A 27,665-nucleotide genomic window follows, 5' to 3' on the forward strand; every position below is an offset into this window, starting at 1 on the left:
TCTCCCCACGGGGTTGGAGGGAGTGTAGCTGAGCCTGGGCTACTCCTCTGGCCCTTTTGTTAAGAGTCCTTCCATCTCCTGCTGTCCTGTCAAATCTTTCCCCCTTGAATCAACCTGGCCTGTGGCTCAGCAGCACTCAGGGCCCGAAGTCAAATGAGCCCTAACTCTCTAAACATTCTCCTTTTGCAGTGAACCCGGCTGGGGGCGGTGGGGGGCGAGAGGAGGCTCTGGGGCTAGAACACCCCAGCTTTTTGTGCGCCCTTCTCCCCCCCAACCCTGTTTTTTCCACCTGCGCCCGGGACTGGATCAGGGGGACAGTGTCTGTATGTGCTCCCCGGCCCAACCCGGAAGACCACGTTCCCGCAAAGTGCTCATCGCACGGCTAGGGGACCGTGTTTCCCGACTGCGGGCCCTCAGCGTCCCCGGGGGCGGAAGGCGCGGGCCCTTTAAATCCTCCGGGGCGGCGGCGGCGGGCGGGGAATGACATCAGCGGGCGGGCCCGGGGCTCAATGGGAGCCGGCGGGCGCGCGCCCGGAGGGAGCGCGCGAGCCGGCGGCGGGGGCGGGCGGGCAGGAGGGCCGGGAGGAGGGAGGAGGGAGGCGGCGGCGGCAGCGGCGAGCGCCCAGAGCCAGAGCCCGGCCGGGGCCGAGCGGAGAGGAGCGCGGCGGCGGCGGCGGCGGCGGCTGTGCGGGGAGAGGCTGGCGCGCCGGGCGGCTCCGCGAATCCTCTGGCATCCGCCCCGGCGGGCCGCCCCCGCCCGTGGCAGCCCCCAGACCAGCGGCCCGGCACCGGCGCCTTCCCGGCGGGGTAAATATTGGGGGACCGAGGGCTCTCGGAGGGGCGCAAACCCAGGGGGAAACGGGGCTCCCTCCGCCTCTTTGTTTTTGCGCGAGAGGGAAAGGAGGGGAGGGGAGCAGAGGGCGGACACCCGCGTCTTCGCACTAGGGAACGGGGGGGGGGGCAGTCCGGGAGCCGCCCGCTCGGCCCGGCGAGGACAAAGGCGCGGCTGGGGCCGAGGAGGAGGAGGAGGGTGACTGTTATTTTGCAGGCTTGCCTTGAGGAGCCCCCCCCCCAGGTCCGGCCCGCCTCCCCTCCCCCAGCGGGACCCTACAAGGCCCCAGGCGGCTGCAGGGCCCATCCTGGTCTGTGATTTGGGGGTATCGGGGAGGAGGTCCGGGACTGAGGTGCTGGGGGCACCCACCACTGTTGATCAGAGCTTCTCGGCCAAACCCTGGGCTTCTGTCTGTCTGTCTGTTTCACCGGACAATCAGCAGCGCCTCCCCCACTTCTTTCCTGGCTCCGTGCTCCAGACCTGGGGGTCAGCAAGACTACTCCCGAGTGTTGGATGGGGCCGCTTGGGGGCCCTGAGGTGAGGGGGTGTGTGGTCACCCAGCCACCGATTCTGTTTTCCTTTGTGGAGAGAAAGAAAGGGGTGGGGGTTACGTATCATCGGATTCTCTCATTTCTGCGTGTGAGAAATCCGTGTTTTGCAAGTCTCTGTGGAACGTAAAACTCTGCGCCTGGGTATCTCTGGAGAAAAGATTCCCAAGCCCCTCTACACACCCAAACTCAAAGTGGGGTGAGCCCCCTCCCCAACTTTCCCTTAGTTTTCTTGCATATGTTATTCTTGGCACAGCCTTCCTAAGCGAGAAGGACCTGGGGAGAAGGGAAAGGGATCCAGAATGTCTTAAGTTGCACCCCCAGTTGGCTGTTTGGGGCTCCTTTGCCTTCGTGTCTAGGATGTCCCTTCGGTTTTTATTCTAACGGTCCAGTGACAAAGGTCCTGTGAGGGGGGGGCAGGGAGTAAGAAAACTGTCCATATGCTGTGTTGCTTGGTAGTTTGTCTAGTTGTTTTAACCAGCTGAAACTCCGGAGTCTTTTTTATTTTTTTTTAATACTTCGTTTATTCCCCCTTCCCCCCCCTTGGGAGAAGCAGTAAAGAACTGCAGAGCCTCTCCCATTCCTGACTCAATCCTTTCTCCTTTCCTCCTGGAGGCTTTTGGGGGCCAGTGCTGGGACAGTCTAGGCTCTCCCTGGGGTCTGGGTGGCCCAGAGGGCAGTTGTGGTTTCCTGCAGGGCCCATGGTTTGAACCCTCTCTTCTCCCCTTCCCTGCCAGCAGCCCGGTGAGTGGGGAGGGGCTGGGGGTCATGTGCAGGGTATTTATGTAAGATACCCAGACGGAGGGCACAGGGTATTTATATAACCCGGCGTGGGTATTTATGTAATATAGGATGCGGGTATATTTATGTTCCTTTCGGAACCTGCGGCTTTCCCGGCTGCCATGTGTGGTCTCTGAATTGACGTTGGCGGAGCACAGACTGGGGGGGTGTTTGTGTGTGTACACACCCGTGCCCCCCCTCCCCCTTGCGGGGCTCACGCTGTATGCCTGCTCTCTATCTTTTTTTGGAATGTACACGGGTCAGTGTGGATGTAAGGTGTGTGGTGTGTGAATTTCCTGCAAATGTGGAGTGTTCCGCTGGCAGCCCTGGCACCTCAACTGGGACCAGCCAGGCATGTGGGCAGAGGCCCTTGGTTGAGAGCCCAGAGTCTCGCCAACTGTGGGGTGGAGGCTACTTCCTTGTGGCCATTGGGGAAGGGCTAGTGGCAGCTCCCTGGAAACCAAGTGCTGGGGCTGGATATCCCTCCTGGGCCTGAGTTCCTGGTGCCTCTGCCAGGTGGCGAGCTCCAGCCTGACCGACTGTGGACTGCGTCTCTCCCGTCTCCCCCGGGTCTGGCTTTGGGGGCTAGCACTTGGCATGGGAAGGGGCAGAGTCTCTGTGCCTAGCACAGTTGCTTTTCCATCTTCCTCTTTGCCTTCTGGCCCTGGCATGAGATAAGTCCGGTTTCTGAATGTTCGAGGCTGCCAGGTAGGATGGCAGGAACCCTGTGTGGGTCCTAGGCCAGGAGACTGCCACTAACTTGCTGCTGAAGGGTGTTGGGCAGGGGTGTGACAGAGGCCCTTCTTTTTTTTCTCCCCTTTTTCCATCCTCCCCCCCTCCCCCGTTTCAAGCTGCTGTTTCTCAGTCTAGTTGTGTAGGACACAGCGCCCTGGCCCAGGCTGGTATTGAGCCTTGTGCAGTCAGTTGCTAGTCAGTCGGTTGGCCGCAGAACCAGTGACCTCGGCGTTAGGAGCACAACGCTCCAACCACCTGAGCCACCGGGCTGGCCCATGCCCTTCTTGATAGTCTTCTATGTTGGCCCTTTTGTAGACACTCTCGAGACCTTAGGTGTCCCCCCATCCCTCTCCCTATTTCATAGTCCGTCGTTCCCGATCCCTCCGCAGCAAAAACCACCTTCCATCTGTCGAGTTTCCTCCTCCACTGGCCAGGATCCCAGAGTACTAACCAGACCTTTGCCCCAGGCCAGAGCAGAGGGGTCTCTACCAGGGACCCTGATGTCCCACAGGTTTGGGCACCCAGGTTGGGGCACAGGAAATAAAGAAACTGGAGGCTAAAAACTTGGCTTTGGTCTCCTCAGTTGCTCAGTTGTCCTCTTAGGAGACCCTTCTAAGGGTCCCAAACAATTCATCCAGAGAAATGTGTGCAGAGCGTGCTGTGTGAGTTCGTGGAACTGTGAGGTAGAGACGGGGATGAGGAAGGTGGAAGGAGACACCTCTCCTGCGGGACATACTGCAAACTGGCATGGTCTGGCCTCTGGGAAGACCAGGGCAGCCGTAGAGGCCTGGCCTCCAATTCTTGGTACTAGAAGCATGGGGCAACACTGTGATTTCTGAGTCCTAAACGGGCTGAGGAGCTCCTTAGGGACCTTCTGTTCAACTTGCCCTCCCATCCCTGGAGGTTGGAACTTGGTGGTGGTTGCCATGGTAGCGCCCCAGGATGACGGCTCCTGCATCCCCCCTCCCTATCACCCCCTTTGTCCTTGGTTTTCCTTTCAAGGTCTTGGACCATTGTGACTGGCCTGCCCCTGAAAGGCTTCTCTTGGAGGGTCCCCAAATGAGGGTCTCCCAAAGTTTCCTCCCGGGCCTTGTCTCCAATTCCACTTCTTGCCTGGCTCTGCTGACACCTTTTCTAAGCCTGCTCAGCCATTGCCCACATGTGGAGGCTCCTGGGCCACCTGACACCTGGTTGCCCTCAGGCAGAGCAAGGCCAGATCCCTTCCTGGACAGTGGGAGGGAGAATGTCGGTCTTCCAGTTCCTTGTGGCTTTGTCCTGTCTTTGATGGGGAAGAGGTGGGGTCCAGTGGGCTAGGTCCCCTTCCCAGCTCCCTGCTTCTCTAACCCACGATTCTGCTTCCCTCCCCAGCCAGAGTGAATCATGGAGCTCCGTGTGGGGAACAAGTACCGCCTGGGCCGGAAGATCGGGAGTGGATCCTTTGGAGATATCTACCTGGGTAAGTGTCCCTGGCCCCAGCTCAGTGCTTCTGGAGCCCCTGGGACAGCCTTGGGGAGAAGGAGGAGGAAAGATGCCAGGATTTCAGGCTCTGAAGTCAGAACTTGGCTCTGCGGCTGCGGTGGCATGTTTTGGTCCTTTTGTGCCCAAGGCCATCCCAGGTGGGGAGGGAAACAGCAGGTTAAGGTGAGGCAGGCTGAGGGGCTCCTCACACAGACAGGGCGGGGTTCCTGATTGCTGTGGGCTTGGCAGAGAAGGGTATTTTTAGGTGACTCCAGCTGCGGATGCCCTGGATCTCCAGCTGCGCGTGGGAAAGCCCAGGCTGGGTGAGCACCCCGTCTCTTGCCTCCTGGGAGATGGAGCTGGTGGACAGAGAGGCCTGGATTACTGCTTGCTCCAGCTAGGCCCCCTTCCTGCGGTCCAGCCTCCTGGAATTCAGCCTAGGCAGGCTTCTGAATGACGCAGGCTCCCCCAGTAACCTCAGGGGAGGCGGGGGTCTCAGCTTTTAGGATCTCTCTCTCTCCGGATGTGCTTCCTGTTGAAAGTCTGAGTTTGCTCTCATTTAAACAAATCACTGTCCTTGCCCCAGGAGTATAGAGGCTTGTGCCTTAGAATGCCACTTTCCCAGTCACCCAAGGGACGAGGTCAGGAGTCCTTGCCCTTCCTTTGCAGTTGTTGGTCTGTGGGGTAGGTACCGTGTTGGCAGTCGTGAATTGGAGTTGGTAGAGCATGGTGGCCAACCCCTGGGTTTATCCTCACTCCTTGGACAATAAATAAGTTCTGTCCTGGCCAGAGGAGACCGACAGGTCAGTGTGCCGAGCTCGTTGATTCAGAACTTGGGGGCGGGCGGTGCTTCCCTTTCCCTGCCTTCTTGGGTATGAGCTCTGCTCATCAGTGAGCCGCCCCCTCCCCCATCGGAGGGGACAGGGAAGGGGCTGCGCACGTCCTCTGAGCACATACGTGGTGCTGGGCAAGGCCCTGCTTGAACATGGCCTCCCCTCATGGCTGCTTCTAGAGATGGCACTGTCCTGTCACACATCAAGAAACAGGAACGTCATGGTCAAGTTGTCCCCCCAGGGTTTCTCTCGAACACTGGAAAAGGCAAGCTTTCTACCCAAGGCCGTCGGTAGGAGTGAGAGAGTGTAGAGACAGAACATGGGAGGGAGACATCAGACAGACCCAGCTTCCTGGCCTGGCTTTGTGCAGTGGCTCTGTGTGCTTCAGTGTCCCCATCTAGAAAGTTTGTGTGATGACGATGCCTGGCTGACCAAGAGTGGTCATGAGGCACAAGTGACATGGTACGTGGAAAAGCATTGTACCCTGCAAAGAGCCAGCTGGATTGCAGGTCATTGCTGAGCTTCCCCTAGCTCACTCTCTGTCAGCGTGGCTGGAGCTCAGAGTAGAAGGAACAGTGCAGGTTGGAGCTGCTTTCCAACTTTTCTCTGACTCTAAGCTCCTCCAGGGTAAGAGACATGAGGTTGTGTCTCCCCTCTCCCGACTGCCCAGCATGCGGCTTGCCTGAAGTGGGTATTTAGTGAAGGCCTCTCAAATGGATGAATGAGGAAATGTGTCTGTCTCATGCAAAGGCCTAGGAAGTGGCCTCACTTAGGGCAGGGTAGAAGGAGGTGAGGATTTTCGGGCAGGTCCAGGTTCAGGTCCCCATTCTGCTTATTTGCTGTGTGACCTGGGATTTATCACTTTCTGTCTCTGAGCCTTGGCACTCTCATCTGTGAAATGGGGTACCCATGTCCTTACTGTTTATGAAATTGGAGTGAGTTTAAAGGATCCTTTTATCATGGAAGCTCTTGGGCGCAGGACCGAAGCCTGGAGCCCCACTGGCTTGAGGACAAAGGGCGTGGAGAGGCGTCCTTTGGCACAGATGCTCCTTCCAACACCCAATCCCGGGCCTTCTTGTTACAGAAGGGAAATTGAGGCCCAGAGAGGGGAAGGGGCAACCCAAGGTCATCAGAAAGCCAGTGTCCCCGGTCCATGTGGCAGGATCTCCCTGGGGCAGGACTTCCTGTCTATCCAGTAGCTATCTAGTTCATTTGCAAAATTAGGGCCAGATTTACTCCTACTATCCAGGCTCTGGAGTAAATTCTATGAGGATTTGGATGCTGGCGTTTCTTTTACTAGCTCTATGCTCTTGAGGCAAGTGATGACCTCTGCCAGCCTTGGCTTTCTCATCTGTAAAATGGGGGCGTGAGGCCTCCACAGTGATGAGAAGTAATGCGATCACGGTGTGCAGAACACTTGCTCCGGACCAGCAGTAGTGCTTTCACATTGTGTCCTCCCAACCCTCTGTCTTAGTCGGAATTTGCTACTGTGAAAGGATCTAGGTCCTCTTGTGGGGGGGGGAGCCAGTTCTCCCCTGGCTGTCCAGCCTTCATCGGGTGCTTGGGCTTTGGGGGCTCTGGCCTGACACAGCATCCTGCCTACCCCCCTGGGCCCCTGTCTTGCTGGCATGGTGAGGGTGGTGACTGCAGGGCCTCCCTGGCTGTCCTCGCTGGCTCCCTTTGTTCAAAGCTCTGGCCACATTCTTGTCGCCGGTGCCAGTGCCAGGGCCTGACTCCAGATGGCCTCTGCAGGTGGGGCTGGGTGTGGCCTTCAGGCCCTGCTTTCCAGGATTGACTGACGGCTCATCATGGCTGCAAGGCCCACAGCTCCTCTTTGAGCCCCTCTGCCCCCTTCCAGCGGCATCATACGGGGACACCAGGAGAGTGAGCCCAGCTTTGTTAGGGCCTCAGATTGGCTGCATGGGCTCCAGAGCTGGCCAATCCTCTGCCCACTCTGCCAACCACTGGCCATGTGTCCTTGGGAACTCTCTAGACCTGCTAGTCTCTGGTCCTTGGTTCTAAGTGGGGAGGGAATGGTGCTCCCCACCAGGTGGATGTGGGGGTACTTCATCCCCTACCTACACTCCAGCCAGGTCCCTGATGGTGTGCATGTGTCTCTGTGGGTGTCCCAGCGAGCCCCAGTGTGAAGCTGGTCATCTTCCTCCCCACCTAGAACTACTCAGGTCCCAGACCCTTTGGGGCTGGCCCGGTCCAAGCCCTTCTCTGTGCGCGTTTGTTTTTCAAACTGGCCCATCCTGTCTGTATCTAACTGATGGGCCGCCTCTGCCGCCCCTGCCCTGGCGCTTCTCACTTAGTCACGGTTAGCCGTGATGCCTCCCACAGAAGGTGAGCTGAGCTCCTCTAGGGAAGGCTGCCTCAGCTGGTCCGGGGCTCCATATGTATCTGTTGCTTGAATGAAAGAGACGCTAAGGAATTGGAATATTTAAAAAAGCAGGGGCATTGGGGCCGGCTTTTGAATCCTGGCTTTGCCCCAACCAGGGCTGTGTGATCTCAGGCCAGTTCCTTAACCTCTCTGAGCCTCAGCTCAGCAGTTGTGAGAATTAAGGGAGATCAGAGAAAAGAGTGTCAGCTTCCCAGTACAATTCAGAGACATCGAAGGGGTCTGATGGTGATGGGACCCCATTCAGGGAGGCAGCTGTGGCAGGTTTGCGGCATTTGGTGGGGGTCAGAAAACTTTGCTTCACTGTTTTGGTCCTTGTCCCAGGGAAGTTATGTGGCATTTAGTCACTGACCTTTGGTGTCTTGGTTTCCACATGTGTAGAATAGAGATATAAATAGTAGAACTTGCAGGATGGTGTAAGAGTTCAGGGGTATAAAGGGCTCCTTCTAGGCCCCACCTCCTCATCTTGAGGAAGGGCGCTTTCCCCAGCACCTCTCCGCCCTGTACACATTTGCTGAATTGGAAGTGCTGAAGGCCCTGCCCCAGCCTGAGCGGGGGTGGGGGGCCACCATCAGCTCCTGATAGTGGCAGGAACCTTGGGTCAACCTCTCGTCCTCTCCAATCCTTGCACTAGTGGGTCTCAATGAGGGCAGGAGGGCATTTTGTCCCACAGGGAACATTGGATAAGATCTGGAGACGTTTTTGGTTGTTTCAACTCAGGGAAGGGGGTCCTACTGGCAGTTAGTGGGTATTGGTCAGGGATACTGCTGAACACCCTACAGTGCTCAGGACAGCCCCCCCACAAAGACTGTCAGTAGCAGGGAGGCTGAGGAACCCTGTAATCAGACATCTGTTCCTGGCCCCGCCCTGGAGTCTCAGGCGAAAGGCCAGAGATCCTTCCCATCTCTCCTGCTCCCTCTTCCAGTGTCGTCTTCAGCTACCACTCAGGGTTCACTGCACCCCCTCCCATCGGGGCTTTGCTGGTGCTGTGACTGCTGTCTGGCACAGTCCTGCTGAGGCACCAGCAACCCTTGCAGCCTTCCCTCCAAGGAGGCTCTCCTTTCCCTGCTACGTGCTTATCCCCTCTTCCTTTCCTGCCAGTGGCCTGCACTCTGTAAGGACGTCTCAGGCTCATCTAATGTTCCTTGAGCACGTCCTGTGCATTAGGCACACTGCTAAGCCTGCTGACACCTCAAAACAACCTAACGAGTTAGGTGGTATCATCCCCTGGTTTACAAATGGGGTGCCTAGGGCTCAGAGGGCTAACGTGACGCACCACGGTCCCCTGGTTAGGAGGTGGCAGAATCAGGATTTGGGCTCTAGAGCCCACACTCTTACCCTCCAGTAGGGAGGGGGGGCATGTCCAGAGGACTGCAGTGACATCCTACTTCCTGCCACATCCCACTGTCTCCCGGGACGTGTGTGGTTGGCTCTCCCCAGTGATGAGTGTTGATGTGTCAAAAGCACTTTACAGTTTGCAACACACTTTATCTCCCATTGCTCACTGGATTTAGCAATCTATTTTTTTAAGTTTAAATTTTATTTTATGTGGCTCAAAAATGAAAACACACAAAACCAAAGCACAAAAACGCATTCGGTGAAAGAAACCAGTCACAGAAGATCACGTGTTGTATGATTCTATTTCTATGAAATGTCCAGAAGAGAGACGTCTCTAGAGACAGGAAGTAAATTAGTGGTTGCCTAGAGCTGGGGGGTCTGAGGGAGATGCGGGTATTTGGGGATGATGAAAATGTTCTAAAATTGTGGTGATGGTTGTACAACCTTGTGACTATACTAAAAACCACTGGATTGTACACTTTAAAGGAGTAATTGTATAGTATGTGAATTATATCTCAACTAAGGTGTAGAAAATGACAGCCCATTAACATAGTATCCAGTGAGATTCAACTCCACCCCCCCCCCCCAGGATGGGTCCTCATTGGTTCTAATGTTTCTTTTCAGTGTTTCTTTATGTAGATACAACCAAACACAGATACATATTATTTCCCCACTTTGTGTTCTTATTTTTACTGAAAGGACAGCCTAGAATACAAAGTGTTCTCCACTTTGCTTTTTCACTTCCTGTATCTTTGAGATCTTTCCACTTCTGCACCAGAGAGAGCTTCCTCATTCTTTCTCCATTGTATTCTGTTTTGTGGATGGGCCATTCTTTATTTAACCAGTCCCCAGAACGTTTGGGTTGTTTCCAAGCTTTTGCTCTTGCAAACAACCTATCACGGACAGCCTGGTCCAGGTCCTGTTTTGCACTGTGCAAGGGTGTCAGGTAAACTCTGGAGTCAGGGCTGGGTGGTGACAAATTGTCCCCCAGCGGGGATTTACCAGTGTCCACTTGGATCACCTGGGGAAGAGTACCCACCACCCCACAACAGACAGGCACGCATGTTGTCTTATGGTGGGGCTTTTGCCAATTGTAGGTGAAAAATGGATCATTTTCAGGATAATTTTAATTTGCATTTTTCTTTCAAGGGGCTTGAGCATCTTTCATATGAGTGAGCCATTTTTGTATTAATGATTTCTTTCTCTGTGGAGTGTCTGAATCTTTTACCCTGTTTGCCGTTGAGGTTTTGGTCTTTTCCTCCCGATTTGTAGGAGCTCGTTATATAGTAGTGATAACGACATTAGCTCTTTACGTCTAAGAAGAATTACAAATATATGTTTGGTAGGATTTTGTTTCTAGTGTTTTTACCAGGGAGTAGGGATTCCTTTTTTGGGAGGTGAGGAAGCCATTATTTTTTTTATTTTTTTTTTAAATTAAATTTATTGGGGTGACATTTGTTAGTAAATTTACATAGATTTCAGGTGTACAATTCTGTATTACATCGTCTATAAATCCCATTGTGTGTTCACCACCCAGAGTCAGTTCTCCCCATTATTTTTTTTAATGGCTTCTGATTTTAACTCAGGGATAAAAAGCCTTGTCCACTCCAAAGTTAAAAGGCAATTCTCCCTTCTTTGAATATTTCATTGTTTTATTTTTAAAAAATCATTTTAGTTGGTTTATTAAATGTTGAATAGATACAAAGGAATACATGTACAATCTGTGCATGGGTCAGGCACCCTTTCCACTACCCACTGGGAGGAGGGTATGGCTGTCCCCTTGAGGGCCCCTGGCTCCCCAGCTGGTCCTGTCCTCTGCTTTCCCTTCACAGAGGTAACCACTGTGTGACATTTTAAATGATTCCCTTTTGTTCAAGAACTTTATCACACATTTATGTCCCTAAACTGTATGTATTTTAGTGTTGCATGTTTTGAAATTGAGACAGATAGAAATGAACTTGCATTCCTGTCTCTTCCTTCCTGTTTTTTTTTTTTTTTTTGAAAATTGAGGTAAAATTTACATAACATAAAATGAACCACTTTTAAAGTACACAATTCAGTGGCATTTAGTACATTCTCAATGTTTGGTAATTACTACCCCTATCTAGTTCCAAAACATTTTTATCACCCAAAAGAAAACCTTGTGCCTATTAAAAAGATGTACTCCCTATTTCCCTCTTTCCTGCGCCCCTGGGAACCACCAGTTTACTTTCTTTCTCTATTTGTATATTTCATATAATGGAACTATACAATATTTTGTCATTTTGTGTCTGGCTTCTTCACTTAACATGATGTTGTTGTTTTTTGTTGTTGTTGTTGTTTTTAAGATTTTATTGGGGAAGGGGAACAGGACTTTATTGGGGAACAGTGTGTACTTCCAGGCCTTTTTTCCAAGTCAAGTTGTTGTCCTTTCAGTCTTAGTTGTGGAGGGCGCAGCTCAGCTCCAGGTCCAGTTGCTGTTTTTTCTAGTTGCAGGGGGCACAGCCCACCATCCCTTGAGGGAGTTGAACCAGCAACCTTGTGGTTAAGAAGTCGCATTCCAAACAACTGAGCCATCCAGGAGCTCAGAGGCAGCTCAGCTCAAGGTGCTGTGTTCAATCTTAGTTGCCCACCATCCCTTGCGGGACTCAAGGAATTGAACTGGCAACCTTGTGGTGGAGAGCCCACTGGGCCATGTGGGAATCGAACTGGCAGCCTTCGGAGTTAGGAGCACAGAGCTCTAACTGCCTGAGTCACCGGGCCGGCCCTGTTTTTTTGTTTTTGTTTTAATTTTTTTATTGGGGAATATTGGGGAACAGTGTGTTTCTCCAGGGCCCATCAGCTCCAAGTTGTCCTTCAATCTAGTTGTGGAGGGCGCAGCTCAGCTCCAAGTCCAGTCGCCGTTTTCAATCTTAGTTGCAAGGGGCGCAGCCTACCATCCCACGTGGGAATTGAACGGGCAGCCTTGTTGAGAGCTCATACCCTAAGCCATGCAGCTGCCCCAACACGATGTTTTTAAGGTTCATGGATGTGGCAGTATGTGTCAGTATTTCATTCTTTTTTATGGCAGTATAACATTCCCTGCACAGACACTGTTTACCCACACAGCCATTAATGGACATTCGGGTTGTCTCCACCTCATGGCTCCTGTGCATGGTGCTGCTCCTTACACTCTTGGGCTCCGTGTTAAGGTGCTGGGAGCCACCCCTGCAGCCGTCCTCCGCTCCTTGACGCGGCCTGGTGGCATTGCTCTGTATGACCGCATCGCCATTTAGCCTTTCTCCTGCTGTTGGACGTTTGGGCCGTCGTTGCTGTGTCCATTCTGGTCATGTCCTCCTGGTGCTCACACGTTTCTGAGAAGCGTGTTCTTGGCAGTTGACTTGCTTGTTCAAGGGTTCGCGTGTATTCCGCTTTACTCGATACATGTCAATCTGATTTCCAAAGTGCTCGTGCCAATTTACAGCACCTTTTATTTTTTGTACAAACTGGTGCTGCACTTGGGATTTCTCCTGCTGCGTGGTTTGAGCTGTGGTGACTCTTCTCAGCTAGCTGGCCATTTGTTCCCAGGACATTTATTGCACAGCCCCATCTTTCCCCCTGATTCCAGGGGTCAGCTTTATCTTAAGTTCTTCCTGTGGTCGTGTCCTCCTCTAGACTTCCCACTTTGTGTGTGTGTGTGCTGAGACCACACTGTTTTAGTTGTTGCAGCTACAATGACCCCTGGCCTGAGAAAGAGGCGGCCTCTCAGCCTAGCCCCTAGCCCTCCAACTCAGCCCACCCCTTAGTATAGCGGGGGAAACTGAGGCAACATGCAGTTTGGATTTGAGTCTTTTCTCGTGACTTTCTGAAAACAGATTGTTGCCCTGCCCCATTCTCTCCTCCGCGGCCCAACACCCCACTGACTGCACCTCTGCCCAGCTCAGCAGCCCCTACTCTCCAGGATAAGTTTCCCTTTCCGTGGTCTGTGAGCCTTTTGTGGCCCTGTCCACCCTCACATCCAGCCTTCTTGCTGCACTGGCATGTGGTTCTCAAACTGTCCCTAGTTCCTCACCTCCTGCCCCTTGCACATGCTGCAGTTCTCACTCTCCCCTTCTGCCCAAGCTGGGCTGGGTGCCCCCTCCGCTTCCCTCGGATACAGTGTGAGCCCTCTGCTACCTTTGCAGCCTCCTCCAAGGGGCACTGAGCTGCTCAGATGCAGACACAAGTTGGTACTGGCGTGGAGCTGCCCGTCCCGCTGAGGGTGACCTTGTCCCTTGTTTGCCCCACCCCTGGCAGGTGCGAACATCGCTTCTGGTGAAGAAGTAGCCATCAAACTCGAATGTGTGAAAACGAAGCACCCCCAGTTACACATCGAGAGCAAGTTCTACAAGATGATGCAGGGGGGAGGTGAGGGCTGGGAGGGGTCCTGGCGGGTGGGGTGGGGAGCCTGAGGAGTTGGCTCTGTGCGCATGCGCTGGGGGAGAGGGGAGTCCGGGAGAGACCGCCCCTGGCAGGCCCTGACAGCCCCGCTTCCCGGCCGCAGTGGGAATCCCATCCATCAAGTGGTGCGGGGCCGAGGGCGACTACAACGTGATGGTCATGGAGCTGCTGGGGCCCAGCCTCGAGGACCTCTTCAACTTCTGCTCCCGCAAGTTCAGCCTCAAGACGGTGCTGCTCCTGGCTGACCAGATGGTGAGTCCTCCACTGACCCACCCTGGCCGGGGGGCTGTGGGCCCTGCCAGGCTTGCTGCTTCCCTTCCAAGCTCTGCTTCCCTGTCGTGCCAGTGGGCACAGGGTACCAACCCTGCCTCCTGCCTCTGGAGGATGCCAGAATAGGAAGCAGTGATAAGGGCATAGGACAGGTTTGGTTCCTGGACCAGGTGACCTTAATCATTGACTGTAAAATTGGCGGGGGGTGGAAGGGTAGGGGTGGGGGGAGAGAAGGGAAGGGAGAATTAAATGCAGATTTCCAGGCCCAACTCCAGACCTGCTGGGTTAGGCTCCTGGGGCAGGACTCGGGACTCTGCCCTCAGGTGATTGTAAAGCCTGTGATCTCACAGACCTGGGTCCTCTCCCAGTGTGGTGACTCTAGGTGAGCTAAGCCTCTCTGAGCCTTCGTCGCTTCGGGGAGAGTCTCCCCTTTGCTGCATTGCTGTGGGGTCAGGTGGGACACCACACAGTGCCCAGGCCAGAGCAGGTGCCCACTGACAGGCAGTCCTTAGGTTCTAATGCCCTTTATAAGCTCAAGGGAGGAAAGGCTTTTTAAAAATACAAAAGCATAGGCTTTTGGACTTGGAATGGTACGTGGAGATTGTTTCTCAGGGGTCTGGGTCTGTGGCTGGCCTGCAGAACGTCTACAAACATCCTGCGATTTTAGGCTAAATCAGTGTGTATGCCGAGAAGGGTTCTCAGATTCTCAGGATGTGGCACTGACAAAATGTTTAGGAAATACGCGGCCAGGCCAAAGGAAGCTTTTGATTTACAGAAGCCTGAGCCCCAGAAGGACTGACCTACCACATGACATATTGTGTGCATATATGTTAATTAAGCTGTTTTGTTTTGGTTTGTCTTTTTCGAATTGTTTAAAGAAGGGCCTGTGTGTATGCTCGACTTTGTTGTCCTCTGGAACCCAGGGGACAAATCCTGTCTTTTGTGCTCCATCTCTGTCACCCTTTCCATGTTCAGGCTTCATCGGTGCTCACTCTTCTCCCTTCCCCCATCTGGTTGCCAGAGCAACATTGGAAGTGCATCTCTGACTCTGGCTCTCCAAGTCCTGTGAGGGTGTAGAGCGAGGCAAACGAGGCTTCATTTCCACATCTCACCATGAGCTTTCCTACTACCTTGCTCTCTTTTCTTGACTCCTAGTAAACTTGGTGAAGTCCTCCTCTAGAGTTCCTCTCTGTCACCGCCTCCAGGAAGCGTTCCCTGACTAGCCCTTTGAAATCGTCTTACACAGTTGCTCACAGCTCTTTTGCCCCCGCCCAGGGCAGGGACCTTGTATGTGTTTTCCACCTCTGGCCCAAGCCCTCCGCCCCAGTCCAGGGCCCGGCCCAGAGTGCTTGGTGAAGGTCTCACCATGGAACGCTTGCTGAGTGACTTGCTATCCTTCATCCCACCGCCTCAGATTAGCCGCATTGAGTACATCCATTCCAAGAACTTCATACACCGAGACGTCAAGCCTGACAACTTCCTCATGGGGCTGGGGAAAAAGGGCAATCTGGTGTACATCATTGACTTCGGCCTGGCCAAGAAGTACCGGGATGCCCGCACCCACCAGCACATCCCCTACCGGGAAAACAAGAACTTGACTGGCACTGCCCGCTACGCCTCCATCAACACCCACTTGGGCATCGGTGAGTGAGTGAGGCCCCCAGGGGCAAAGTGCACCCATGGGCTGCTGGCCAGGGCCCTGGCTTTCTACAGCCTGGATATTTCCTCAACTTGCCACTAAGTCAGGGCTTCCCCTGCAGAGAAGAGCTGTGGCATGCCGAGCACCTTCACCTGCTTACTTCACCTCCCCAGCAGCCTTGTAGAGTGGGCGAGGAAGTTTCCCCATTTCTATAGGGTGGGAAACGCAGGCTCAAGGTTGCTTTAGGTCATGCGGCTTAGCAAGTGCCCAAGCCGGACTTGACCCCAGCTCTGTCTGATGCCATAGCCTGTGCTCTTTCCACAAGGTAGGCCAGGCAAGGAGGCACCAGGGTCGAATGAGTGAATGCCTGAGCTGGGAAAACTAGGCCCAGATTGGGTCGAGAAAGTGCAGCCTCAGACCCCTTCTCTGTAGAAGGAGTAATACAGTGCCTGTTTGTAAAAGGGTTGCAGCAAGCCAGCATGCGATTGGGGGGTGAGGGCGTGCTAGGTACACAGGGTGAGCTATTTCCTCTCAGTGAAGAAGCGTGTCCTGGGGGAGGGGGTCCTCGCCTTCATTGGCCAGGAGCCCAAGTGGACCCTGTCCCTCACCTTGTCCTTGACTCCCTGTGCAGAGCAAAGCCGTCGGGATGACCTGGAGAGTCTGGGCTACGTGCTCATGTACTTCAACCTGGGCTCCCTGCCCTGGCAGGGCCTCAAAGCGGCCACTAAGCGCCAGAAGTACGAACGGATCAGCGAAAAGAAGATGTCGACGCCCATCGAGGTCCTTTGCAAAGGCTACCCCTGTGAGTAGCCCAGCTGGCAGCTGGTTAGCCTGGGGACCCCTGAGGCCCTTTTTAAGGGGAAGATGAGGCCGCACAGAGTCTGTTCTGGGCAACCACGACCCCTGACACGAGAACACTAGTGACAGGCCCAGGCACAATGGGAGGCCTGGCTACTAAAGAGTCGGTATTCCCCCACTCGGACTCCTGCCTCAGCTCTCGAGGGCTGAGGAGAAACTAGGCTTTCCTTCTCCCGAGTCTTCTTTACCCTCATGGAACACTTCATTTCTGACACTATAGTCCCCAAATGTGTGGGTCTCCCCCCACTGAGCAGTTCTCTGCAACACCAGCCGGGTGTGCTACTGTTTAACTCAGTTCTGACGCTGTCACCTGGAGATAGTTTCAGATCCCACAGGTTAAAGGCTCGGTCCCACGAGGCTGTTCCCACCACACTTCAGACGACAATCGCCAGTCCAGGTTGCTACCTGTTCTTCTGACCAACTGGCTATAAGTCTGCAGTTCCCATGAGGTTCCCGTGCGGTTCCCCTCCTTGAGTTCGATGAATTTGCTAGAGCAGCTCACAGAACTCCGAGATATGTTCAGCAGTTTCCTAAAGGATCTGATTAAAGGGTACAGATGGACAGCCAGATGAAGAGCTACCCCGGGCCAGATCTGGGGGGGTCCCAGGCGCAGGAGCTTCTGTCCCCGTGGAGTTGGGTGTGTCTCCCTCCCTGTGGCGATATGTTCACCCACCTGGAAGGTCTGCAAACCCAAAACTATTGGCATTTTTTATGGAGGCTTTGTCATGTAGGCATGATCAATTATTAACTCCCTTTCTAGGCCCTTTCCCTTTTCTAGAGAAGCTTCTAATCATGGCTTGGTCTTTCTGGTGACCAGCCCCCATCCAGAAGCCACCCAGGGTCACCTCATTAGAACAAAAAAATGCTCCTAGTGTTCTTACCGCTTAGAATTTACAGGGTTTTAGGAGCCCTGTGTCAAGGACAGCAAGGTCAAAGACTACATAGTAGGACAAGAGGTGTTCTTATCACTTAGGAAATTACAAGGGTTTGAGGAGCTCTGTGACAGGAACCAGGAGCAGAGACCACTATGTTTCCTATTATTTCACAGCGGCCCTCTCATCCCTAATTTCTAGAGGAGGAAGTGCAAGTCTTCGTCCTGTGGCTTAGATCATGTTGAAAGTTCCCACCGGCTCTCTCGACTGTCCTTTTGAGTTTATGGCAGTTACTGATCTGCCATCTCCATGACCCCCAGAGTGCTTGACAAGCGCAGGGGACGAGCAGTGAACGGGGTTCCTGCAGCACCAGCTTACTGAAAGGGGAGGCTCTGCTCACGGGCAGGTTAGGGTTTCATCACCATAGGGAGGACCATAGTTCTGTTCTCTCTTCATCTTGCCCCCTCTCAGATTGAAAGTATTTGTAGGGACAGTGGGTGGGTACGACAGCTGCTGGCTGCTGGGGGCCCTGGAAGCATGGGCCTCACTGTGGCCTCTTCTGTCCCTGTAACCCACCCCCAGCTGAGTTCTCAACATACCTCAATTTCTGCCGCTCCCTGCGGTTCGACGACAAGCCCGACTACTCCTACCTGCGTCAGCTCTTCCGTAACCTCTTCCATCGGCAGGGCTTCTCCTACGACTACGTCTTCGACTGGAACATGCTCAAATTCGTGAGTCACCTGGAGGCCAAGGCGGGCTTGGGGGACTGGACGGGGACGGCCCTGACTCATAAAGCCAAAGTGGCCTTGTGGTGGGCGGGACTCCCGAAAAACAGGAGCTATGAGCTGGACCATGCAAGTGACCACACTGGGTTCCCAGAGCCCCCACGCGCCCCTCACTCCTGTCTCATCAATGCTGAGGGCATGTGCCACTATGGTCAGCAGGGCCCAGGCAGGGCGCCACCTCCCACCAGATCCAGGAGGACCTGGTTGGGCCTCTGGTCCCTCCTAGGCGCCCGCGGCCGGGCGTGGATGGCACTGGCACGCCCCCCTGCTGTCCTGATCATGGCCTACACCTTCCTGCTCTTGTTGTTCTGCACGTCCCAGGTGGCTGCCTTCACTGTGGTCCCTCTGGCCAGCATGGACCCATTCAATGTGGTTTCCTTCTTTCTGGTCACGGGCCCCAGGGCCTTGCTAGGCGGCTGTTCTGTCTCCCTCTTTTGAGTCTTGGGGGGTGGGATGGGGTGGGGAGAAGCGGTCGTCAGCTGTGCCTGGAGCTCAGGAATCTGAAATCGTATGATTTCTTTCACGTCTCTTCTGGAAAAGGGGGCTTCCTCGAGCCAGGCTCAGCCCCGTGACAGCGAAGCTATTGCACTGCCCTGCCCCCATCCCCACCCCGGTACTGGGCCCACGTACTCACCCACCTACTGGTAAGGACCCTCCAAGGCCTGGTCTTTCCAAGATTTACCACTTGGCCGGGCAAGCACAAGAGGTTGAGCCTCTGCTGTGCTTTCTGTATCCCTTCCAGGTGCCCGGCGCCCCTGGGCACCCAGGGCCCTCCAGATAGGCTGCTGGAGGAGGTGGAAGAGCTGTGCCCCCAAAACTACTGTCCTGTGGTCTGGACTCCAGGGCCCCTGTTTTGACAGCACCAGGTGTGCCTGAGCCCATCGGGGCCAGGCCTGAGGTCCCTTGGCGTAGTGGGGGGTCAGTGGAGAGGGCATGGCGGAGAAGGCCCTGTCATGAGATTCTTGGGGATGAATCAGCTGCTGGAGGGATGAACAGAGCCTGAAGGAGGGATGAAGTTCGCTGCCCTGCGGGGGCCTGGGAGTGGGCTCCAGGAACAGCCTCATCCAGACCCCGTCGGCGGCCTCTGTATTGAACCTGAACTCATTAAACGTCCCCCACCTGTACTGCGCTTCATTCTGGTGTGCCTCTCCTTTCATCGTGGGTGCTTTTGGCCCACTGTGGCCGTCGGTTTAGGACTGAGGCCTTGTTCTCCTGGACATGGGGCGGCACGTGGTTTTGAGCCCCTCCTCTTTCTGGGTGTCAGACAGTGGTCTGGTACGATTCCCTAAGTGGGACAGAGGTCGGGCAGAGAATGGGGGTTCTTCAGGCCAAAGGACCCCAGGGGTAAGGGTGGGAGATGGGCAGTGGTACACCTATAACTAGACCTTCCACCTGGAGCGCGGCCAAGGGCCAGGAGCCAGTTATTCTTGCCACAGGGCATCGCTCAGGGAGTTTGGGCACAGGGCACTCGCTCATTGTATACAGAGTCATTCCGGAGTCTGGTTCTGGGGTGTGCTTGGCCTTTCTCTTGGTATAGCTCCAAAAATGGATTTTGCATTGTCTAGGCCTGTGTCATTCAACGTGGCAGCCACTGGCTACATGTGGCTAATTTTAATTAATTAAAATTCATCAGAACTGAAAATGTAGCTTCTCCATCGCATTTGCCACATTTCAAATTCTTAGGAGCCACAAGTGGCTGGCTAGTAGCTGCCACATCTGGCAAGGCAGACGTGAATATGTCCATCATCACAGAAAGTTCCGTGGGATGGTGTTACTCTAGGGGCTCCTCACAGAGCCTCTTGTGGAACCATCGGGCCGACAAGATCTTGTCACAAGTCAGGCCAGGAGCACCCTCCCGACCCACTGCTCGCACCCTGACCCCTTCCTGGGGTCCCATTTGAAGCAGGCTTTGGAGTCTGAAGCTAAGCAGAGGTGCCAACAATCCTATCTTGAACGCTCCAGTCTCCGACTTGAAGGCCATCAGACTGCATACGTGGGCGTTTTTGACTTCATCACCACTGTGGTGAGCTCAGCCATCCCCGGGCAGAAGCATCTGCAGACACATGATGGGGCTGGAGGAAGTGGAAGAGCTTTCACCGTGAAGCCAGGATCCTCCCACCCTACCCACCCTGCTGGAAGCCTTCACCAGTCTGCTAGCAGACTGGACACCATGCTGGGCATCATGGGCTGCAAACCGTTCTGCAGCAAGGATCCCGCTCTTAACTGAGAGCTTTCCTCCTTGGAGCGGTCACTGGACAGCACATAGTATCAGGGCCCTGGGATCTCCAGACGCTTGGAGCCTCAGCCGCTGCTCTCAGCACACGGAGCCACTGTGCCGAGGTCCAACCAGCTGACCAGGAAGAAACTCAGCGCAGCCAAGGACGGGTCCCCACAGCACAGGTGGACGCCTGTGTGCCTTTGATCACAGGCAAATCTTATGGGCAACTAAAAGCCGAGAGACCTCCTTGGTATGCGTTTCTTGAGATGTCACTTGGGTGGGATGGAAACATGGAGAGTAGGTCACCTTGTGCTTCAGGGCTGGCTTTGGCTTGAGCCTGCCGGGTCACACAGGGCAGGGGCAGTGCACCTGTGAGTGAATCACTTAGTGTCATGGAGCCTCAGTTTCCCCGCGCAGGGAATGAGTTCCTGCCTGCCCACAGGAGGTTTTATGAGTGCGTTCTGCAGCTCTTCTCACTCAGGTTTTGCGTGGTTCTGGCTGAGTTGCTCTCTCTGTCAGCCTGTAACTGAGTAGGTGGGAGCGCAGGGGGGGATGGAGATCAGAATGTAGAGCCCTGGTGGTTCCAGGCCTGCCTGCCTGGACAGGCTTGTGGGTGGGAGGACTGGGGATGTTTGTTTCTAGAATGTTCTGCCAAGTCATCTGGAGGCGCAGAGGGCAGAGCAGCGCTGAGTGGCAGAGGCCCAGCTCTGCTCTGGGCTGTGTGACCACAGGCAGATCATGAGAACTCTCTGGGCCTGGGTTCCTCGCTAGGATTCAGGGATCATTCTGACCCCCAGCCACTACCTCACAGAAGTGCTTAAAGGCAAGCCTCCCTACCCCTATCCCCAAGGGACAGTAGGGCCTTCTTAGCCAGTTCCCTGGGAGAGACACAGGGTTGCAGGGGACCGCACCCCGTGGCCCATGAGCAGGCGCCAACTCAGCCCACAGCTCTCTCCACAGATGCGGCCCCCCTCATGCCAGCCCCCTGCCCTTCCCTGTGGACGACCCCAGGACCAACTAGGTAACGCGGCCAGGCGCCGCTCCCATACCGTGCTCCTCTCTCTGGGCCTTTCCCCTTTCCTCCTGCACTGGGGGTGGCAGTGGCTGGATGGCAGGGTCCTTGGGGGTTCATGTACCCCTTCTGCCCCAGCCTGCCTGCTGGGCCGCTTTTTCCTCCATGGAACTTCTAGCCCGTTCCTTTTCCAGCTCCCGTGAGTTCCCATCCTAAGGCAGGCAGCATCTGTGTGGGTCCCCTGGGCCTCCTGGTGGTGGCCCCCACAGCACCTTCCAGAGCCATTGTCAGGTCCAGAGGCAGGGGGTGAACAGCCCTTTGAAAAGATCCGCAGGTTGGGAGGCCTAGTTGAAGTGCAGGCCTGGCCTTGGCCTCTGAACACCTGCCCTGCTGTGCTGGGAAACCTTGAGGCACCGGGGCCTTTCTGTATATGGAGGGGGCCCAGGTAGGGAGGGCCAAGGAGTCCCCTTGGCCATCCTGAGGGCAGTAGCCCTCCTAGTCTCGACGGGCGCCACGAGACCAGGACAGAGTGACCTCCCTCTGCCACTCACATCCAGCTTTCTCCTTCCTCTGGGCATTTTTTTGGCTGTTTTTCTGTGCTGTATGATCGTGGGTCATTTCTAGACCTCTCGGGCTTCCTGCTTTGTGGGGAGGAGGTTGGACTAACGGGTTTCTGCGATGCCTCTTCCCTGAGATGCCCACCTGGCCTCCCTCCCCCTGTTCTGCCCTGTGGGGGTGCTGGACCCCCCAGCACCTGACCTCACAGGGCTCACCAGGTCTTATCTTGCCATCCCCACAGGGCGCAGCCCGAAACCCCGAGGAGGTGGACCGGGAGCGGCGAGAGCACGAGCGCGAGGAGAGGATGGGGCAGCTCCGAGGGTCTGCGACCCGGGCCCTGCCCCCCGGCCCGCCCACAGGGGCCACCGCCAACCGACTCCGCAATGCTGCCGAGCCTGTGGCGTCTACTCCAGCCTCCCGCATCCAGCAAGCTGGTGAGCGGGGACCTTGGGCAGTGGGCCCGGCCCAGGGGGGCCCAGGGCAGCCAGGGTCCTGGACACTCAGGGTGGCTTCCTCATGCCTCACCCTCTAGGCAATACTTCTCCCAGAGCGATCTCACGAGTCGACAGAGAGAGGAAGGTAAGCATGAGGCTACACAGGGGCGCTCCTGCCAACGTTTCGTCCTCCGACCTCACCGGGCGGCAAGAGGTCTCCCGGATTTCAGCCTCACAGGTGAGCTGCCCTCATTCCAGCCCTTCTGTGCCTCAAACTGAGCCAGAAACCCCCAGGTGTGGAGTCAGGCCTCGTGATTCAGCTTTTTCTCCTCTGCTGATTCTCTCCAATAACCTTGAAACCTTTTGGAACCTCCAATACCTATTGTTGAGCAGGGTCTCGGCCTCATTAAATCCTCTGAGGTCTGATTAGCCCCGTTGAGCAAAATCAGAGGTAGCTTGCCCCAGCAGGTGGTAAAGCTGGGACCCAGCTCTTGCTGCCAGGGCCTCAGCCTGGGTGGGCAGCAGGGTGCTCACAGTGGAGAGGCTCGGAGTGCCTGCCACTAGGAAGCCCCCACAGGTCCCAGTCTGCACAGGATAGAGGGGTGGGCAGATCCTGTCTGGTGACCCCACTTAGGGGTTGTGTTTGGACTAGGAAAGTTGGGAAGGGGGAATCTGTGGTTGACCAAGGAAGGCATCCCGGCAGAGGTGGGCAGGAGACCCACTCTGGTCCTCCTGCCTGCAGTGGAGAAGCCTCAGGAGGACGGGCCAAGGGCTGTGCTAACAGCAGCCAGACTCCTGTGTGGCCCGGAGCAGCTGCTTTGCCTCTCTGGGCAGTATTCTTACCTACATCCTAGGGTCATTGAGATCACACGCCCCTTCCCTTGGCTTCAGGACCTGGTGGGGGTGGGGTGGAGCTGGTGGGGAGAGGCTTGCCACAGTGCCCTGCCAGCAGCTTATCCTCCTCCCCCTTTCTCTGCCTTTCCTCCCAAAGACAAGCGTGCCATTTGACCATCTTGGGAAGTGAGGAGGAACCACTATTGGACCAGTATTTGCTTAGGTGAGTTCACGTCTGCTGCAAACGCAGCCCAGCGAGGTATAGAAACACCCATGGCTCCAGGAGGAGACCTGTGTGTGTGGTGGAGGGGTGAGGACACTGACAGATGGTACCAGGGACCCCAGAACCAAGGGCCTTTAGGGGAGTTTAAAACCTCGGAGCCTGCCCGATTCAGGGCCAAGGCATCCTCCAAGCAGTCCTGGCCCACACCAGTTAATTTCTTCTGGAAATGCCTTTCTCTGTCCTTGGGCCAGTCTTCCACACCCCCTTTGCCTTAACATATTCTGGAAGGTTGGTTCCTAGCAGAGACTGAGCCCAAGGGGCCCACACCCTGACTTCCCCAGGGCTTTAAGCCCTGCCTCAGCCGTCTGGGCTGTTAAACTCTTACCTCATCAAAGCACTTAAAACAGGGCCCTGTACTTGGGAGTCTACCTGCTGTCAAAGAAGGCGCCTGGCTTCCACAAGCCCAAGAGGCCCTCTGGCCAGCGTGAGCCTCATGTGATTTCCATGGCTGCGCAAGGCCTTGGGGTGGCATATATCAGCCCTCCACTCTAGGGCTGGCTTGTGAAACGGGAGGTGGCAGGGGGTTCTTTGGGGGGTTGTGAGGGGAGGTCTGAGCTCCCTGGGGGATTGGGCACGACAGGTCGGGCTTGGCCTCACAGCTGTGGAAATTCATTGCACAGATAGAGCGGGAACATAAAGCTGGGCTGACCTTCGTCAGACTCGGGGCCAGGAACCAGCCTGTCCATGGCTGATGTGTGAATGGGGTGGCTGCTCACCACAAAGACAGAGGAAAGAGATTGATTGCGTTCTTCCTGTGAAAATGGAGCATCTACTCTGTGCCCCAGAGGGGGACCAGCTCAAAGACTTGGGGACAAGGAGAACAGGAGCTCGAGGCGGTCTGGCAGATGGGTGGCCACAGACAGTGCCCTTAATCTGTCTTCTTTCTCCTATTTTCAGTGTCTTCACTGTATTTTCTTTTAAAAAAACAACAACAAAAAGATGGGGGAAAAAACCACTCAAAAGAACAAAAAAAGAGAAAAAAAACCCAGCACAAAACCGACGATGGATTTTGTTTCTTTGATTTTTTTTTTGATTAAAAATTTTTTTTTTTTGCCAACTGCAAGAAGATGAGATGCCCTCAGCACCGAGGATTCTTGTTCGTTTGCATTTCCCGCTGCCCATAACCTTCTGGCTGCCCAAGCCTCCCACACATAGAGCTACATGTGCCAGACAGCAGGCCCTGCCCCAGCTGACGCTAACACCGGCTAGGAGGGGAACATGTCAGCCGTGAGGGTCCTGTGCCATCAGGAGGTGGCCTGAGGAGCTCGGGGGAACGGTTTGATGGTTCGGTTGGTCGGCAGCAGGTCCCACCAGATGTTCTTGAGCCTCAAAACGACAGGAAACACGCACAGCCCCCACCCCGAGATGACCATCGCTGACTTTCTGTGTGGGCTTTTTCCAGTGGCCCTTCTGGAAAAAGGAGTGTGTGGGTCCCTGTTTGCCTTTTCACAGAGACTTTAAGGAGTGGGTGGTGAGGTGGTGGAAGCTGAGATTCCTTGTGTGCATGTGTGTACCAATGTGACCTGTATCTCCCAGGACAGCAAGGGCCCTCCCCACCTTCAGGCCGAATTTCTGTTTTCATCCCCCTAACAAGGACATGGGGTTGGACGTTGACCGACCTCCATGTCCCTCAAGAAGGGCACAGAGGGTCCTTGCCACCACCGACCCCTGCGACTGTCATCAGCCTGTGGCAGCCCTGTCCCCCTCTCCTGGTCTTAGGGCAGAATCCTTGGAGACTACTTCCGGAAAGCATCTGGCTCCTGGGTTGTAAATGAATTCCCTGGTCCTGACACTCTCCCAGGGCTGCCCTTCCTGTAGGTGGGAGGAGGCTGGGTCAGGGTGAGCCTGAGTCAGGGCTGGGCGCTGGGTTTATCCATCCTTCCTAGTTAACACCCTGTTTTTACTTTATTTTTGTTTTTTTCCGTGTGTGTATTTCCTAATTTATTTACCTCTGTTTCCCCTTTCTTCTTTTTCTTTTTTTTTAATTAAAGAGCAAAGCTTTTTATTACTTTGTAATTTAAAAAACTGAAAAAAAATACTGAAGAACTTTGGGGGGAATTTTGTACTTTTTTCCTGTGTAAATATTGGACTTTTTTGAGCTTTATTGTGGTTGTTAATTTGAAGTAATAAAGTAGAAAAGGATAAAGTGACATGGACAGCCTTCCATCCACGTCTTTGTTCTGGGGGTTTCTCCCCAGCAGACCTGAGAGCAGGTATGGCTGGGGATTAAACCAGTGCTTCAGAAACTATAAAGGCGCTACCTGGAGACAGATTCTGACCCAGGAGGGCAGGGCTGGGGCCTGAGAGTCGGCATTCTAACAAGCTCCAGGGAATGCCCACATTCCAGGACCACACTGAGTAGGAAGGTTGAAAACACTCTTCACAAGATTCTTCTTATGTCTTCTCAAGACATAAGAATCCTGAGGTCTATTCATCTCTCTGGCTTCATGTGGGGAAACAGTACAGAGGTGAAATAATTTATTTGCCCAAGGTCACAGCTCTGGTGGCAGAACCAGGATTTGAACCCCGCCATTGTCCAAGGAGCCCTGCCATTGTCCAAGGAGCCCTGCCATTGTCAAAGGAATCCTGCAAGCGAGGGCACTGGAGTCTGGTTCCAAAGGTGACTGTGCCACAGGTAATCCTGGATGGTTCCTTCAGCCAAGCCTTAATAAATAAAGGGCAGCCCTCAGCTTGGACTGCCTTTGTCTCACCAGCTTATAAAACCATCTGTCTAAAAGTCTGCACTTATCCAGCACAGTTTACTTCCCTATTTCTCATTACCCTAAGCCCTTCTGGCCCCCTTCAGGACATCTGGCTAGACATCTGACATCAAACACTAAGTGTGAAGTTATCAACTATGGGCCCTGAAGAAAAAACGTAAGGAGTTTTTTTTTAAACTAATCTTTTTTAAAAAATCTATCCTTTGTAGTGAAAAATCTTAGTTTCTCATAACACAAATGTGCTTATTTGCTGTACCCTACAGTATACGAGGTGTGACAATTAAGTTCGTAAACTTGTTTCAATGATGTTGCTAACCTTTTTTGATATCAGAGGGATTATTCATTATGAATTTGTACCAAAGGGACAAACAGTTAACCAAGTTTACCGTTTGGAAGCGCTGAAAAGTCTGCATGAAAAAGTTACACAAAAACAACCTGAACTTTCTGCCAACAATTCATGGCTCTTGCATCACGACAATGCACCAGCTCACACGGCACTGGCTGTGAGGGAGTTTTTAGCCAGAAAACAAATAACTGTATTGAACACCCTCCCTACTCACCTGATCTTGCCCCCAATGACTTCTTTACCCGAAGATAAAGGAAATACTGAAAAGAAGACATTTTGATGACATTCAGGACTTTTAAGGGTAATACGATGACAGCTTTGATGGCCATTCCAGAAAAAGTTCTAAAATTGCTTTGAAGGGTGGACTAGATGCTGGCTTCGGTGCACAGCTTCCCAAGGGGAGTACTTCAAAGGTGACCATAGTGATACTCAGCAACGAGATATGTAGCACTTTTTCTAGGATGAGTTCTCAAACTTAATTGTCCAACCTTCGAACTTAAGTTTCAAAGTTACAATTTTAATATTACCACTAAAAAAACCTATGGAGTAAAGAGTTTGTAAGTTTTTTTGTCTTTAATATATATCACTAAGGATGTACTGTCAGAAGTGAGTCGAAATAATTCTTTTCTCTGTATGGTCCTTATTGACTGGAATGAGTTAGTGCACCAATTTTTGGTTTAATTTTATTTTTTGGAGATTACATGTATGAAAATGAAGCTCTAGAAAAAGTTGGAATCACTGCCCTCCCTGTCCCCTGTTGTGCTCCTACCCACCATCCTCACTGGTTCTGGTTTATCCTTCCTGTGTTTCTTATTCAGGGAGCTAATGTATATGGGAGCGGTAGTTGCTGACAACCTCTGAGGAAGTGACATTTAAGGCTGAGGCCAGAGGGGTGACCAGGATGCGATGTGTCAACCATGCAATCGGTTTATTTTTAATGAGTACGCCAAACAATTGCCAGGAAATTTTGCCCAAACTGGAGGGTGCAAACATGCCACTTGGTGAGTCATCTTCATTCGTGCAACAAACAAACATTGGCTGGGCTTGTCTGGGGGCCAGGGGGGCCGGGTGTTGGGCTGAGGTGGAGCACAATGCCAGTGTGAGGAGTGGGGAGCCCAGGGTTGGAGTCCAGCGGGCCACCTTGGCCCCTCTGTGACCTTGGGCATTGACTGGGTCTCAGTTTTCTCCTCTGTAAAATGGAGGTGCTAATAACCTGCTTCAGAGGGTTGTAGGCTGAGTTAATTGAGGGCTCGCCATGTCTGGCCTTGCTTCCAGCCCTCTGCTAGGTGTATTAGGATGCCCATTTTATACATGAGGACACTGAGGCACAGAGAAGACTGCCTAGCTCCACAGCACCCTGGAGTGCTCAGTAGTGGTAACTACATATTTTTTTCAATGTTTTTCAATTGCATTTGACGTTTAATATTATATTAGTTCAGGTGTACAACATAGTGATTAGACATTCATATAACCTTATGAAGTGATCCCCCCGATAAGTCTAGTACCCATTTGA

At 53.9% G+C, this 27,665-nt stretch overlaps 1 protein-coding gene across 5 annotated transcripts; it reads left to right on the top strand.

Moving 5' to 3' along the window:
* The first annotated feature begins 567 nt into the window (after positions 1-567).
* CSNK1E (casein kinase 1 epsilon) lies at positions 568-25,238 on the top strand. 5 transcript variants are annotated; one of them, XM_081059848.1, is made up of 12 exons: positions 572-807; positions 4,264-4,351; positions 13,180-13,290; positions 13,427-13,575; positions 15,008-15,236; positions 15,864-16,034; positions 17,545-17,693; positions 20,926-20,986; positions 21,777-21,969; positions 22,068-22,207; positions 22,961-23,026; positions 23,984-25,237. In XM_081059848.1, the coding sequence occupies exons 2-11, from the start codon at positions 4,276-4,278 to the stop codon at positions 22,975-22,977; spliced, it is 1,296 nt and encodes a 431-aa protein (XP_080915974.1). In that variant the 5' UTR covers positions 572-807; positions 4,264-4,275; the 3' UTR covers positions 22,978-23,026; positions 23,984-25,237. The 5 variants fall into 5 exon arrangements, with proteins under 5 accessions (XP_080915973.1, XP_080915974.1, XP_080915971.1 ...); XM_081059847.1 differs by lacking the exon at positions 20,926-20,986 and having other exon boundaries at positions 568-807; positions 4,268-4,351; positions 23,984-25,238; XM_081059845.1 differs by lacking the exon at positions 20,926-20,986 and having other exon boundaries at positions 23,984-25,238.
* The last annotated feature ends 2,427 nt before the right edge of the window (positions 25,239-27,665 follow it).

The sequence above is a fragment of the Rhinolophus hipposideros genome, assembly GCF_964194185.1.
Source record: "Rhinolophus hipposideros genome assembly, chromosome: 9".
Taxonomy (NCBI): domain Eukaryota; kingdom Metazoa; phylum Chordata; class Mammalia; order Chiroptera; family Rhinolophidae; genus Rhinolophus; species Rhinolophus hipposideros.